The following is a 12395-nucleotide window of genomic DNA, read 5'->3' on the forward strand; positions in this document are numbered from 1 at the left end:
GGATTTCCACTTAGATTAAGCCAATGCCATGATTCACTACTATGTTACACAGAGAAACAAAAATTAAACTATTAAATCAGACAATCTATGCAAACTACTTAAATTCTCCTTTAGTATTTATGAACAGTGGATGAATCAAATAATCTGTTTTCTTAGCGAGAATCTGATGAGGCAATTTCACTGCGTTTAATTGTATGATGAAACTTACATCAAATATTTATTGATCACAAATTGAGTTAATCCTCAGAATGGTTTAGTAGCACATATCTTCTGTTTATGTCAGAAACATTCCAAATAAAGTCTTGAAGGACGCTCTAGTGGACAGGAGTCTTAGGAAATGACTAGATAAGAGCAGCAGATGAATTGCTCTCTTGTCCAACCCACCTGAAACTATTTATATATGAAGCTTGGCTATTTAACAATGCCACAGATCATATGAAATTAGAGACACATCGTATAATATGATTTGTTTTTTTATAGCAATGTTGTATCATAGACAGGACTGCTTTCCCCACTTGTTCAGGAGCTATTGCTTGTTTTAGTCATTAATCTTGTAACTGCGGCCAGAACAAGAGGTAGGCAGAAAAGGCACCTGCCAAGGGCACGGCAATGGAGGGCAGGTACCTCTTGAAGAGTTTTCTGCCTACCCCGAGTTTGGGCTCTCTTGTCCCCCTGGAAAATTTTCAGCTGATGAATGTGGCTGTGTAACCTGTCATTGAACTGAATGAAATTAACTAATAGTAACAGGTGGATTTTGCCAGAAAAACATTCTGGCATGCTTTCTGTTATAAATCTACTAGGCACATTACAGTCAATGACAGCAGAAAATAGGCCAATTGTCATGGGCTTAGGTAAGGGTGGGCTGGTTGTATAATCTTTAAAAGCTTTATAAGCACTTTTGGAGAGTAAAGCATTACTTGCTATGGGCAATGGCACTTGGCAAACTACTGGGGGGGGGTTGCAAGCATTTGATCATTTTCTGGTAATCTGACTACTGTGTGCAATACTTTATGGCTAGATCTAGATGATTCTGAGAATCCGCTCCCCCGCTGCTCCTGTCTGCCTGCACCCAAAAGCATTGCATCCACTTGGGTGCAGGCAGACGCAGCAGATTTTGACACTGAAACAAGACATTTTGCATTTCACCCTGAAATCTGCCCTGCCTACAGAAAAGAGAAGGGGAGCAGCAATATCATCTGGCCCTAGCCAATGGGATTCTATACATAAGATTTAAATTTAGCCCAGCAGTGTTGCAGCTTCCAATTTTATTAACAAGAAAAATGTCTGTTAAAAATGGATCAACGATTAAACATTTACAAGACATTTACAGTGAAGATAAATCCAATTTAAACCAACATACTCCCAATGCTTACACTAAATTTCCTTTAGAAAATATTCTTCTTAAAATGCCATATAGGTAACTTGTTTCGGACTTGTCTGTACATTCTACAGTTTGGTTTAGAGCAAAAAGGTCTTTCCAGCAAAATGCTGTCTCAGACAAAATCACATTTCTGTAATTACAGGAAGCCAATTCCCAAAAAGTTATTATTCATAGGAACTGATATATAAATCATTCCAGATAAACATCTAGTTATAGCACTGATAAGATCAGCGGATAATTTAGTTACTCTCCCTTTAAGCATTACCGGTATTGAGGGAAAATACAAACAGCAATGCAGCAGCATGATGATAACTTATTTAACCTTTTTAGATCAGTTCATTGCTGCATATATTGTCCTCAAATACATTTAGTAACTTGCACCTTTATTTACGATAAACTGGAAAAAAAATCTATATACTGTATTTCTTAAATTGTTGTTTTGAACCAGTGTAAACATATTTTCATCTGCCATCCCTAAATTTGTAAGGCTTTATATTTTTTGCAACAATGATACTCTTTAGAGTTGGTTACCAAGATTTTATAAAATGTATTAGCTTTATGACATTATTAAGAAACTGTTTTACTGCTATCCAATACCATGCTGGTATACGTTTTTTTTTGCATCTGCATCTAGAAAGAAAACACGATTCTAAGCATCTTTCCAGTATACATTAATTACCATCAACGATTTTAAAAATATTTGTAAATGTAATTGCATACAAAATCAATTTGTCTGTCTCCTCTACTTTGCTTGACGACTCATACCAACTTTCTATCAGAGCTGTAATTATATACATATTGGCACCCAAGGCCGGTTCTTAGGTTGTCAGCTTTAGGGGGCTGGCTGCCCACAGGTGGATATATATATATATATATATATATATATATATATATATATATATATATATTGGTGTGAGATCTGTTATCCGGAAACCCGTTAACCCGAATTACAGGAAGGCCGTCTACCATAGACTCCATTTTTTAAATATTATTTCCTGTTCCCTGTAATAATAAAATAATACCTTGTACTTGATGAAAACTAAGATTTAATTAATCCTTATTGGAAGAAAAAAACAGCCTATTGGGTTTATTTTTACATGATGTTATAGTAGACTTAAGGTATGAAGATCCAAATTACGGAAAGATCCATTCCCCGAAATAACGCCAGGTCCCGAGAATTCTGGATAACAGGTCCCATACCTGTATATAGATATATATATATATATATATATATCATATTACACCACACTCACAGGTTTTTAGTGGTGAACAAAAAATACATTATGGACAGTTTGGTCCTTTATAACCTTGATAAAGATCTCTGTTCAGACCAAAATGTTGGTTCAATAAATGTATTTTTTGCCTACGGTGTAATATGATGTTTTATAATACAGGCAGTCCCCGGGTTACATACGAGATAGGGTCTGTAGGTTTGTTCCTAAGTTGAATTTGTATGTAAGTTGAAACATATACATTTACATATTAAATGCAATAAGACAGATGTTTGTCTTAACATATTATTTATTTTTATCTTTCTGTGTATATGTATTTTTACCTTTCTGTGCTTTCTTGCAGTAGACAAAACATGCGAGAGAGGATAGGGGCAGGTGGTTTATTAAAGCTAAATGCTAATAAAGGCCAAGCAAACCACTAAAGGTACAACATAGATTGTATCAGTATTCATCACGTACATACAATATATATATATATATATATATATATATACTTACTGTATATATATATATATACAGTAGACTTTAAAAATTAAAGTAAAAATTAAAGGGGAACTATCATGAAAATGAACATTGAATATGCATCTTTTACACTTTATACATTTTGATTGACAGCTTGGTCAAATACATTGGTGTGTGTGGCCTTTGCATTGACAATGTATTAGAGCTAACTGTCTTAAAAAACAACCTACTCTAACACAAGCTGCATGTAAAGATCAAAATTGATGAGAGGGGGATAGTGATGTGTAACTTGATTAATTTCAGAAACAATACAGAATATTTAATTGATATATTATAAAATGAAGGTAAGCATGCTGACAGTGCTTTCAGTCTTTACTTACTTAACAGATGGCAACAGAGGGCCTGTGAACTTCTCTTCATGGTATCATCTGCTCCTTCTTGTCCTCTAGTTTACTCATCATTCTGTCTGGAAAACAAAAGAGAGAAGAGTAATCTCTACTCACAGACTGATTGCTATATTATAAAAGTCACCTTTATCACTATAAACGTTTCTTCTCATAAAGCAGTCACAAGGCATTAAAACAGATCTGTTTATATAACCTGCAATCTATTAGACAAAACATGGGGACCTAATATCCAACACAATGTAGTCCAGCAATATTGGGGAAGGTTAAAGTAGAGAAATGAATATGGCTTAAATTCAATATTTTATATACTGAGCTTTCATAACTAGCAGAGATGTTTTGCAGCCCTATGACAGCAATGATCCATGTCTTCTAAGTTGTCCATGGATTGTCATCTTGGATCCTGTTAAAGGAGAACTCAATCCCAAAATGAATATGGCCAGAAATGCCAAATTTTATATACTGAACTTACTGAACCATTCTAAGGGTTCAGCATCTCGTTAATAGTAATGATCCAGGCCTTCAGAGTTGTCACTGGAGTTTCTCATCTTGGATTCTGTAAGGAGAGTCTGTGACATTCACATGCTTAGTGTACTTTGAGCATCTGTTAAGAAGGGTCGTTGCAAATCATCATGCAGAAAAGAAGGTTTGCCTGTTATATATGCTGATGCTACAGGGCTAATTATTTAATTCTGGTTCCCATTGTGCTGGTTTCTGAGGCATGCACCAATAATTATTCACTGATCCTCCTTAGCCTTATATACAACTTTTCTACCCTTCTCCTCTAATTAAGGGTTAATTCTCATTAAAACCTTCTTTTCAGTGTAGCACATTACAAGTCTGCTTTGAGCAGCTGTTGAGAAGCTAAGTTTAGAGGTTGCAAGAAATCATCAAGCTGAAAGACTGATTATGAACTTCTGATGCATATATGATAGTTTCTGGGCTGCTTTGCAGGGTGAATCTGAATTAAGTATTAATTAGCCTGGTATTCTTGTTTTTTATGTTTTTTACATACTGTATATTGTGAGTATGAGCAAATGATAGTAGATCAAAAAATGTGCTGTTAATCTGCAGAGATAAGGAGCTACTTGGGCATCTACAGATGCACAGATGTTAACTGCTAAAGTACTGTGGTCCACTTGGGCTACAACAGAAGCCACAAACATTAAGGACCTGATTTACGATCCATCGAGGGCAACCTAAAACCTGTCAAGCTTTTAATTTTTGGCAAAAACCCACTAGCTTGGAAAAAAAAAACCAGTCAAAGCAATCGACTGCTTTGCTAGCACTTCTAGCCTACTTTTACAGTTATAAGCTTTATTTCTCCTTTATATCTAAGTTATTTTATATAACTATTCCCTATTTCTCTAGGGCCAATAGGTCATTTGTGCAATTTTTCTAATGCTAAAATTCACAAGATTGCTACTGGAGACTTTAAATTGATATTTCTTTGCACCAAACACCTAAACAGCACTATATCTGGCCAACTGCTGATTGATTGTTGTATCATATTGGCCAACTGAATCTGCCCAGCAATTTCATTTTTGTTTTGTTAACGGCAAACATTGAGAAGCATGAATTTGAGGCGCTTAAGGGAAATGTCTGAAATGTAATTTAAAGTTTTTTGTTGTAACAATGAGTTATTCCCTTAGTGGAAACCGCTAAGAGCAACATAGCTTTTTCATATTTCTTTAGCAGAAAACAATGGCTTGCACTGATATCTAATCTGATGAAATTAGATTCTGACTGTGTTTAGTAGAACTTTTCCCATATGAAGGTGTTTTTCACACAGGTTAATTTGGGATGAATAATGTGTTTTACTCAGCATTATTCAACACAGGTATGGGATCCGTTATCCAGAAAACTGTTATCCAGAAAGTTCCAAATTACAGAAAGGACACCTTGCATACAATCTATTTTATCCAAATAATCGAAATTTTTAAAAATTATAGTTTTTTCTGTAATAATAAACAGCGCTGTTTCTGAGGCAGGAGCCGCCGCAGGCTCTTAAAGGTACCAGGAGCGGCTTTTTGCCGTCCCTGGTAAGTGGTAACCTAGCTGGCGCTGCCTCCGTTTTTCAACTCGCCTCACCTCGCATCTCTGATAATAAACCAGTTCCTTGTATTTAATCGAAACCACAATATAATTAAACCTTATTGGAAGCAAAAGCAGCATAATGGGCGTTTAAATGATTTTCTAGTAGACTTAAGGTATGAAGATCTAAATTACGGAAAGATCCATTATCCACAAAACCCCAGGTCCTGAGCATTCTGGATAACAGGTCCCATATCTGTACTTAGTTGCTTAAAAAGATATCAGTTAAAATGTATCTACCAATTTGTTGAGCAACCACTATCTGGGTCCAAATAATTAAGTCAAAGCCTATAAACATCATACGGTAATTTTGCATTCTAGGGAATGATTTTTACTTGAGTATTTAAAAATGGCAAAAAATTTGTTCTGAACAAATGTAACAAGCCCCTGAAAGGGATCTTACATCGCATAAGGCTGCCCAACTCTTTATGCCTCCTGTCAGCACAGAACTGCCTTTTTCTACTACAGGTATGAGAACCCTTATCAGGCAATGTCGGACTGGGACACCAGTGGCCCATCCAAAAATATTAGACCAGGGGCCCACCATAAAACCTTAGACCAGGGGCCCACTTTCAGTACTAATATTCTTCATCTCCTCAATCAACCTCTATTCTCCTAGTCTGTTTTCTTTATGCTATAATCAATTATTCCATCTCTTTAGCCTCTATGTCCTCATAGAGGAATGGCCATGAAATAGACCAAAAGTTTAGCAGCATGAGGGCCCACTGACACCTGGGCCCACCGGGAGTTTTCCTGGTATCCCTGTGGGCCAGTCCGACACTGTTATCAGAAAACAAAATTTTGTGAATGCTCTAAAGGAAGAGCATCTCCCACAAGTCCATTTTAAGAAAAGAATTCTATTTTTTTTAATTATTTCTATAATAAGTACCTTGTATTTTATCATACAGTAACTAAGCTGCATATTGGGGGGCAACAATAATTAAAAACAAACAAATGTAAACTAATTTAAAAATCTCAGCTGTCAATCAAACATTTCCTGCTACTCCTCTATAACTAAGACAGAGAGACGGGGCAGGCAGTTAATTTCACTTTCCATTCAGCACTTACTAGTTGTCACTGCTCTCCCCATATCCCCCCCTCTCTCTTTACCATTTAATGGACATCAGGTCCCCCATTCTGGTGCACAAACAAGATTTTGAGATGATGCAAAGCTTTCCATAATAACAGTGTCCACAAAATGGTTCCTGCCTCCTTGTTATAATTATGAATTCCCAGACCAGAAGTAAACAAGATTCAAATAATTTATATAGTGTTATTAAAGTTTATTTTACTTGACTAACGTGTCAAAATAGGATTTGGAATAATTTTTTTTGGGTGGCAGGTCCCCCTTTAACCTGTAAAATAAATGGACGTGAGGGGGGAAAAGATCCTTAGCGAAGATATGATACAATTCACAAAAAGAGTGTTACATACACCCAGGGCCACCATCAGAAATCACGAGGCCCCATATAAAAAATGTTCTGGGCCCCCTGGTTCCCGCCCAATCCAGCCCAGCCCCCGAGCCCCACCCCAGATCCCGCCCACCCCATGCCACAGTAAAAAGGCCACACAGACAGCACTAAAAATGGTAACCCCCCCCCCACACAAGTTATGAAAGGTAATTGGTGGTCAGGACCCCATTATAAGAAAATTAAAAAAAAAAACATTGGTGGCCAGGGGCCTATATAGTATTAAAATAATACATTGGTGGCCCGGGGTTTAATAGAAAAAAACAAATTGGTGTTCAATGGAACTTAGCTTAGGCTCCTTTCGTGGCTTTGGGTCATTTTGTGGCTTCAGCTCCTTTTGTGGCTTTGGGTCTTTTTGGGGCTTCAGCTTCGGCTCCTTTCATGGCTTTGGGTCTTTTTGCGGCTGACTTCAACTTTGAGTCTCTTCATGGCTTCGGTTCTTTTAGTGGCTTTGGGTCCATTTCATGGCTTCAGGTCCTTTCGCAGCATTGGCTCCGTTTGCCAGTTCTTGTCTTTGGGACTTCGGCTCTTCGGGACCTAGGATCTTCAGGACATTCGGTGATTTAGCGTTGTCAAGGGGGGCCTGGCTAATTCGAAAAGTGCAGCATAGTTGGACTCCCCTTTAGCCCAGTCCCGGTACTGATGTATCCCCTGTGCCCTCCTGATGGAGGCCCGGCATACACCACAGGTATACTGCAGGTATTGCAATCACCTACTACCACCTTCTTATACTGTAGAAAAACCAAAGAATACATCCAGGTTCTGCTTTAGCCAATGGATGTGACTGTACATAAAAGTTAAGAGTTATGTGGGAAAACGAAGGAACGTTTCAGTGAGCTTTTTTTCAGTACAGATGGCACTGCTGATTTATAGTGGCTTGGAAGCAAATCTCTTGAGTGTTTTGCAGCTTTGTTGAGTGGAACTTACCATCTGGTAACTGACAGTTATTCCTCAGTATGTAAAGAGGTGAAGGTTATTGTGCTTAGGTTTAAGCTACTTGATTTTGTGCACTGTCCTTTTTCGTAATTTCTCTCTCATAAAGGTGCCATTGATTCTGATGTTGATTCTTTGATAAGAATTATTAGAAAAGTTTTTGCCTCTATCAATGAGCAAGTAGCTGTGTCCCTTTTTTCTCTTCAAGACCTAACAATGGCCATGTTCCATAAGCTCAGTAAGAGAAGCATAGTTTCAGGAGGGTCAGAAACAGACAACAACAATATCAGTGCTCCGCAAACCACACAAAACACATACAACATAGAAACATGCAGAATAAGCAAGGACCATATGGGGTGTGTGGCCACAAAATAAATTATAGAGTAGATATGTAATTGTAGCTTTATAAACAGGGGAAAAAAGTCATATTTTTGGTCGAGAATGAAAACAAAAAAAGTTTTGTGCACATAAGAATATTATAAAGTCCATTCTATAATTGTAAGCATTTATTCTGGCTAAAACTATATTTTATCTCTCAAATGTACCAGATTAAAGTAATAGAACTATTGATGTGTAAAATTACTTTTACAATGAAACAAAAATAAAATAAATAATAATTGTTAAAGCTAAGTATTAGACATCAAATGGTAAAGTATGACTTGTGGGTCATGTACTTAAGGTGCAGGCTCTGATAAGGCTCTGATAAGTTTGCTTCAGCCTAATACAGTGCAAATAATAAAATGAAGTTGCTATGGGTTACTGTATGTTGCTGCATTTACTTTTATTATTAGTAAACAAGGACTACTGTACACGCTAATGAGCAGACTATTCCCTCTGTTCCTTTTCCTTTGCTCATAGCTGCTCTAATAGATCCAAGGCTGGAAATTATCCATGCAGATGCATGTGAGTACATAGAAACATTAATTATTAAGATACATTTTCTTTCAATAATGGAACAAAAAGGTAATCATAGCATCTTTATACTCACAGGTTGAAGGAAAGATTGGAATTATAATGAATTTTCTAGCACAGGCAGACACATAAACCTTTATTGCTTTTAATCCCCAAGTGGAAAAAGTCAATGAGTACAAATGATTAATCGAAATGATTAAATACGGGTTGTTGCATTGTTTGGCATTTACTAAGTCTCTCATAATCACCACTTTAAATAATGACTTGGATGCTGTAGCTCCTAAAAACAAAATCTAACATGAGTTACAAATACTGGAGTTTGCAAAATTATTGCATGCATTTTCATTGCACATGGGCTCATGGCAGTAGAAACCTAGTTCGAAATATAGTGTATGAACATGATTGGAGCTGTGGCTTAACAATAAATACAATAACACCCCTATTGGCTATTGTAGTCAGTTTTAATGAAACAGTGTTATTAATAATGATTGATTTTCTATTATTCGGCGCAATAAGACAATATTATTTAGACTGATTCCTATAGTTTTTAATTGAGATACTGTAGGTTAAATCACAGAGTTAGTATCAGGTCTAGTAACCTATAGTAGCCAAGCAGCAGTTAGCTTTTAAAGGAAAACAACTAAAGCTTAACTTAAGAAGTAGGGCAGAAATGTTGTACATTATGTCTGGGGCTTCTTTACCAGGCCAAGGCAACCTCCAAAGATGCCCCAGTAGTAGTGATGGGCGAATTTCTTCGCCAGGTGCGAATTCACGGCGAATTTGCACGATTCGCCACCAGCGAATTAATAAAACCCGCCATAGGCAGAGGGTGATTTTTATTTTTGGGAAGGCTAAAGTTGGCCATACATGGGATGCCTTCAAATAGTTGTTCACCTTTAAATTAACATTTAGTATCACGCAGATATTAATATTCCAAAATCATTTGCAATTAGTCTTCATTTTTTTTTAGTCATTTAGAGTTTTGCTCAACATCTCCCCAATTTGGTATTTCAGCAACAATCGTGTTGCTAAAGTCTTATTTGCAGCCACCAGTTGAAGAGGGACTAAAAAGAAAGATATGTAATAAAATTAACAATTGCACTAGGGCCATCCCCTGGGCCCCTCCCCAGCCTCAAAACACCCTCTGCGCCCCCACCCCAGCCGCAAACCGGGGTAAGCCCCAGCTCTTTTGGGCCCCGTCGACCCAGACCCGCTCCTTGCACTGCCGCTTACCTCCATGCACGCGTACCTTTTTCTACATATCGTTACCCAGGTCCCTTCACTTCCCTTTCCTTATAAGCCTCTTTGATTTAGAATTCTGTTATTCCTCCATTTCTGTCACTCTCCACTCTCATCTCATTCACTTCTTTCATGTTGTTCCCTTATAGCCTGCCTTTTCCTCTCACTCCACTTGTTTCTGCACTGTGTTTCCCCTTCAGCCCCATGTTAACACTTTTGCTATATATGTTTCCCAGCCATAGTGTCATAAATGCTTCCCCTGAACACGTTCAGATTCAGGGAGATTAATCGCCCAGCGACAAATCTCCTCTTCTTCGGGGCAACTAATCTCCCCGAACTGCCTCCCCTGCCTTCCCGACGGCTAGAATGTACATCGCCGGTGAGATGGCACTCTGAGCATTTCATCTTCCGAAGTCGCCCAAAGTTTCCTCGTGAGGCACGGAAAACGATGGCAGGGGAAGGCATTTTGTGGAGATTAGTTGCTCCGCAGAAGAGGAGATTTGTCGCTGGGCAACTGATCTCCCCAAATCTGAGCATGTGTCTCTGCCCTAAAGACAGTCCACAGCAGACATAGGATCAGGACAGCAGTCATATATTTAGTCAAAATTGCAAATATTGATAAAGACAAAAACAGCTAATGAAACACAGGAAGCCTGTCATTGAGACGTAGCACTGTATTACACAATGGGAAAGAGTAACACCACTATCTTAGTACAGACTCACAATGCTCTTATACAAGAACCTTCCAACTTATATCAAATAGCAATACACACTTTCACACTGACTAAAGGTGCTAACTACATTCTTAGCTTGAATTAATTCCATAAGGATAGCACAGCACTCTACATGTCCAATTCTACATTTGTTATGATAAATGCAATGTTACAGTGGTTTTCAATTACAGGTTTCTAAGGTTGAAGAACTATAGAAAGAAAATTAACATATAGGCCTCTGTATATCACTTCCTTCACTCAGATATAGTAATCAGCGCCTTTATCTTTGGGTATTACATCAGAGGAGAAACATTTTATCAGAGATGTGGGAACATAGACTCTCAAACTAGAACTCTTGGCAATAAGTATAATAAGGGTTGCAAGGGACTCTGGGTAGATGTGCTTATATTAGACCCTGTTTCAACAGAAGTCATCATGACTTAAAATTACTTGTATTTGCTCCATTAAACGCCATGAAAGCCAGTTCAGGGTTAAGAAAGATTCATCAGTAGCAACACAAAACATTTCCTTACTTGCTAAACATCCTCAGGTTGAGTAGTCTTTATCACTGCATCTGCCTTCTCTTCTACCGTTCCTTCAGTTCCTAATGTGTACACAGGCCCGCCTTTGTGCTGATTGGTCTATTTTGCAGTCTGTCCTGAGAGGTGTACTCTGATTGGAGAAGTTTCAAGGGGAAAGCTCCAATCGGATTGTAACTGATTTTCTACAGCAGGCACGCAGGGCAGGAGTTTTCCCCGTGTTTAAACAGTGGCATTCAGTAAGGGAGATTATTTTTTCCCTTTTCTTTGAGGTGTCAGGCAGGTTTGGGGAGGCTTAGCCTCCCCAAGCCTTAATGAAAATCCGCCCATGAAACCCGCAAAAATTTGCCAGAAAAATTTGCCGGCGTCAAAAAAAACGAGCACCGGCATCAAAAATGAGACGGCGCCGTTTTGAAAATTTTTCGCCGTTTCACGAATTTCGTGAATTAGGAATTCGCAAATTCGCCCATCACTACCCAGTAGCTTTCCATCTTATTTTCTACTGATTCACTGCACATGCTCTGTGCTGCTGTATATATATATATATATATATAGTTTTTTTAAAACGAAACAAGCAGAAATGGCGCTCCTCACCTTTCTTATTGGGTGCACGTGGGCAAGGCTTAATTTACATAATAAACAAGTTAACCCCAGCACTCTCAATATATAACCCCCTGAAAAAAATTCTTGCACAACTGAACTATAACTTTCTTTAAAAAAGAAAAGACGGACTGACGCATGGACATTGCCTTGACGGGGCGCGTCAGCTTATGCATACTTTGTACAAACTTTGTAACTAAAAGTGTCTTTTTTTTAAAGAAAGTTATAGTTCAGTTGTGCAAGAATTTTTTTCAGGGGGTTATATAAATATATATCACAATTTAAAGCTGATTATTATATAATTCAGATTATTAGTACATGGCAGCCCATAAACCAGCACAATTAGCTTCAGAATTTATTATTAAAGTGGACCTGTCATCCAGACACAAAAATTGTATAATAAAAGTCCTTTTCAAA

General features: G+C 37.7%; 1 protein-coding gene across 1 annotated transcript in view; it reads right to left on the reverse strand.

Moving 5' to 3' along the window:
- Positions 1–12395, reverse strand: part of LOC108719989 (transmembrane protein 108) — a 105784-nt gene that overhangs the window by 52522 nt on the left and 40867 nt on the right. The window contains exon 3 of the mRNA XM_018269338.2: positions 3456–3541. Within this exon, the coding sequence (XP_018124827.1) occupies positions 3456–3495 (40 nt within the window). The 5' untranslated portion in view covers positions 3496–3541. The remainder of the gene's footprint in view (positions 1–3455; positions 3542–12395) is intronic.

Source organism: Xenopus laevis, chromosome 6S (assembly GCF_017654675.1).
Source record: "Xenopus laevis strain J_2021 chromosome 6S, Xenopus_laevis_v10.1, whole genome shotgun sequence".
Taxonomy (NCBI): Eukaryota; Metazoa; Chordata; class Amphibia; order Anura; family Pipidae; genus Xenopus; species Xenopus laevis.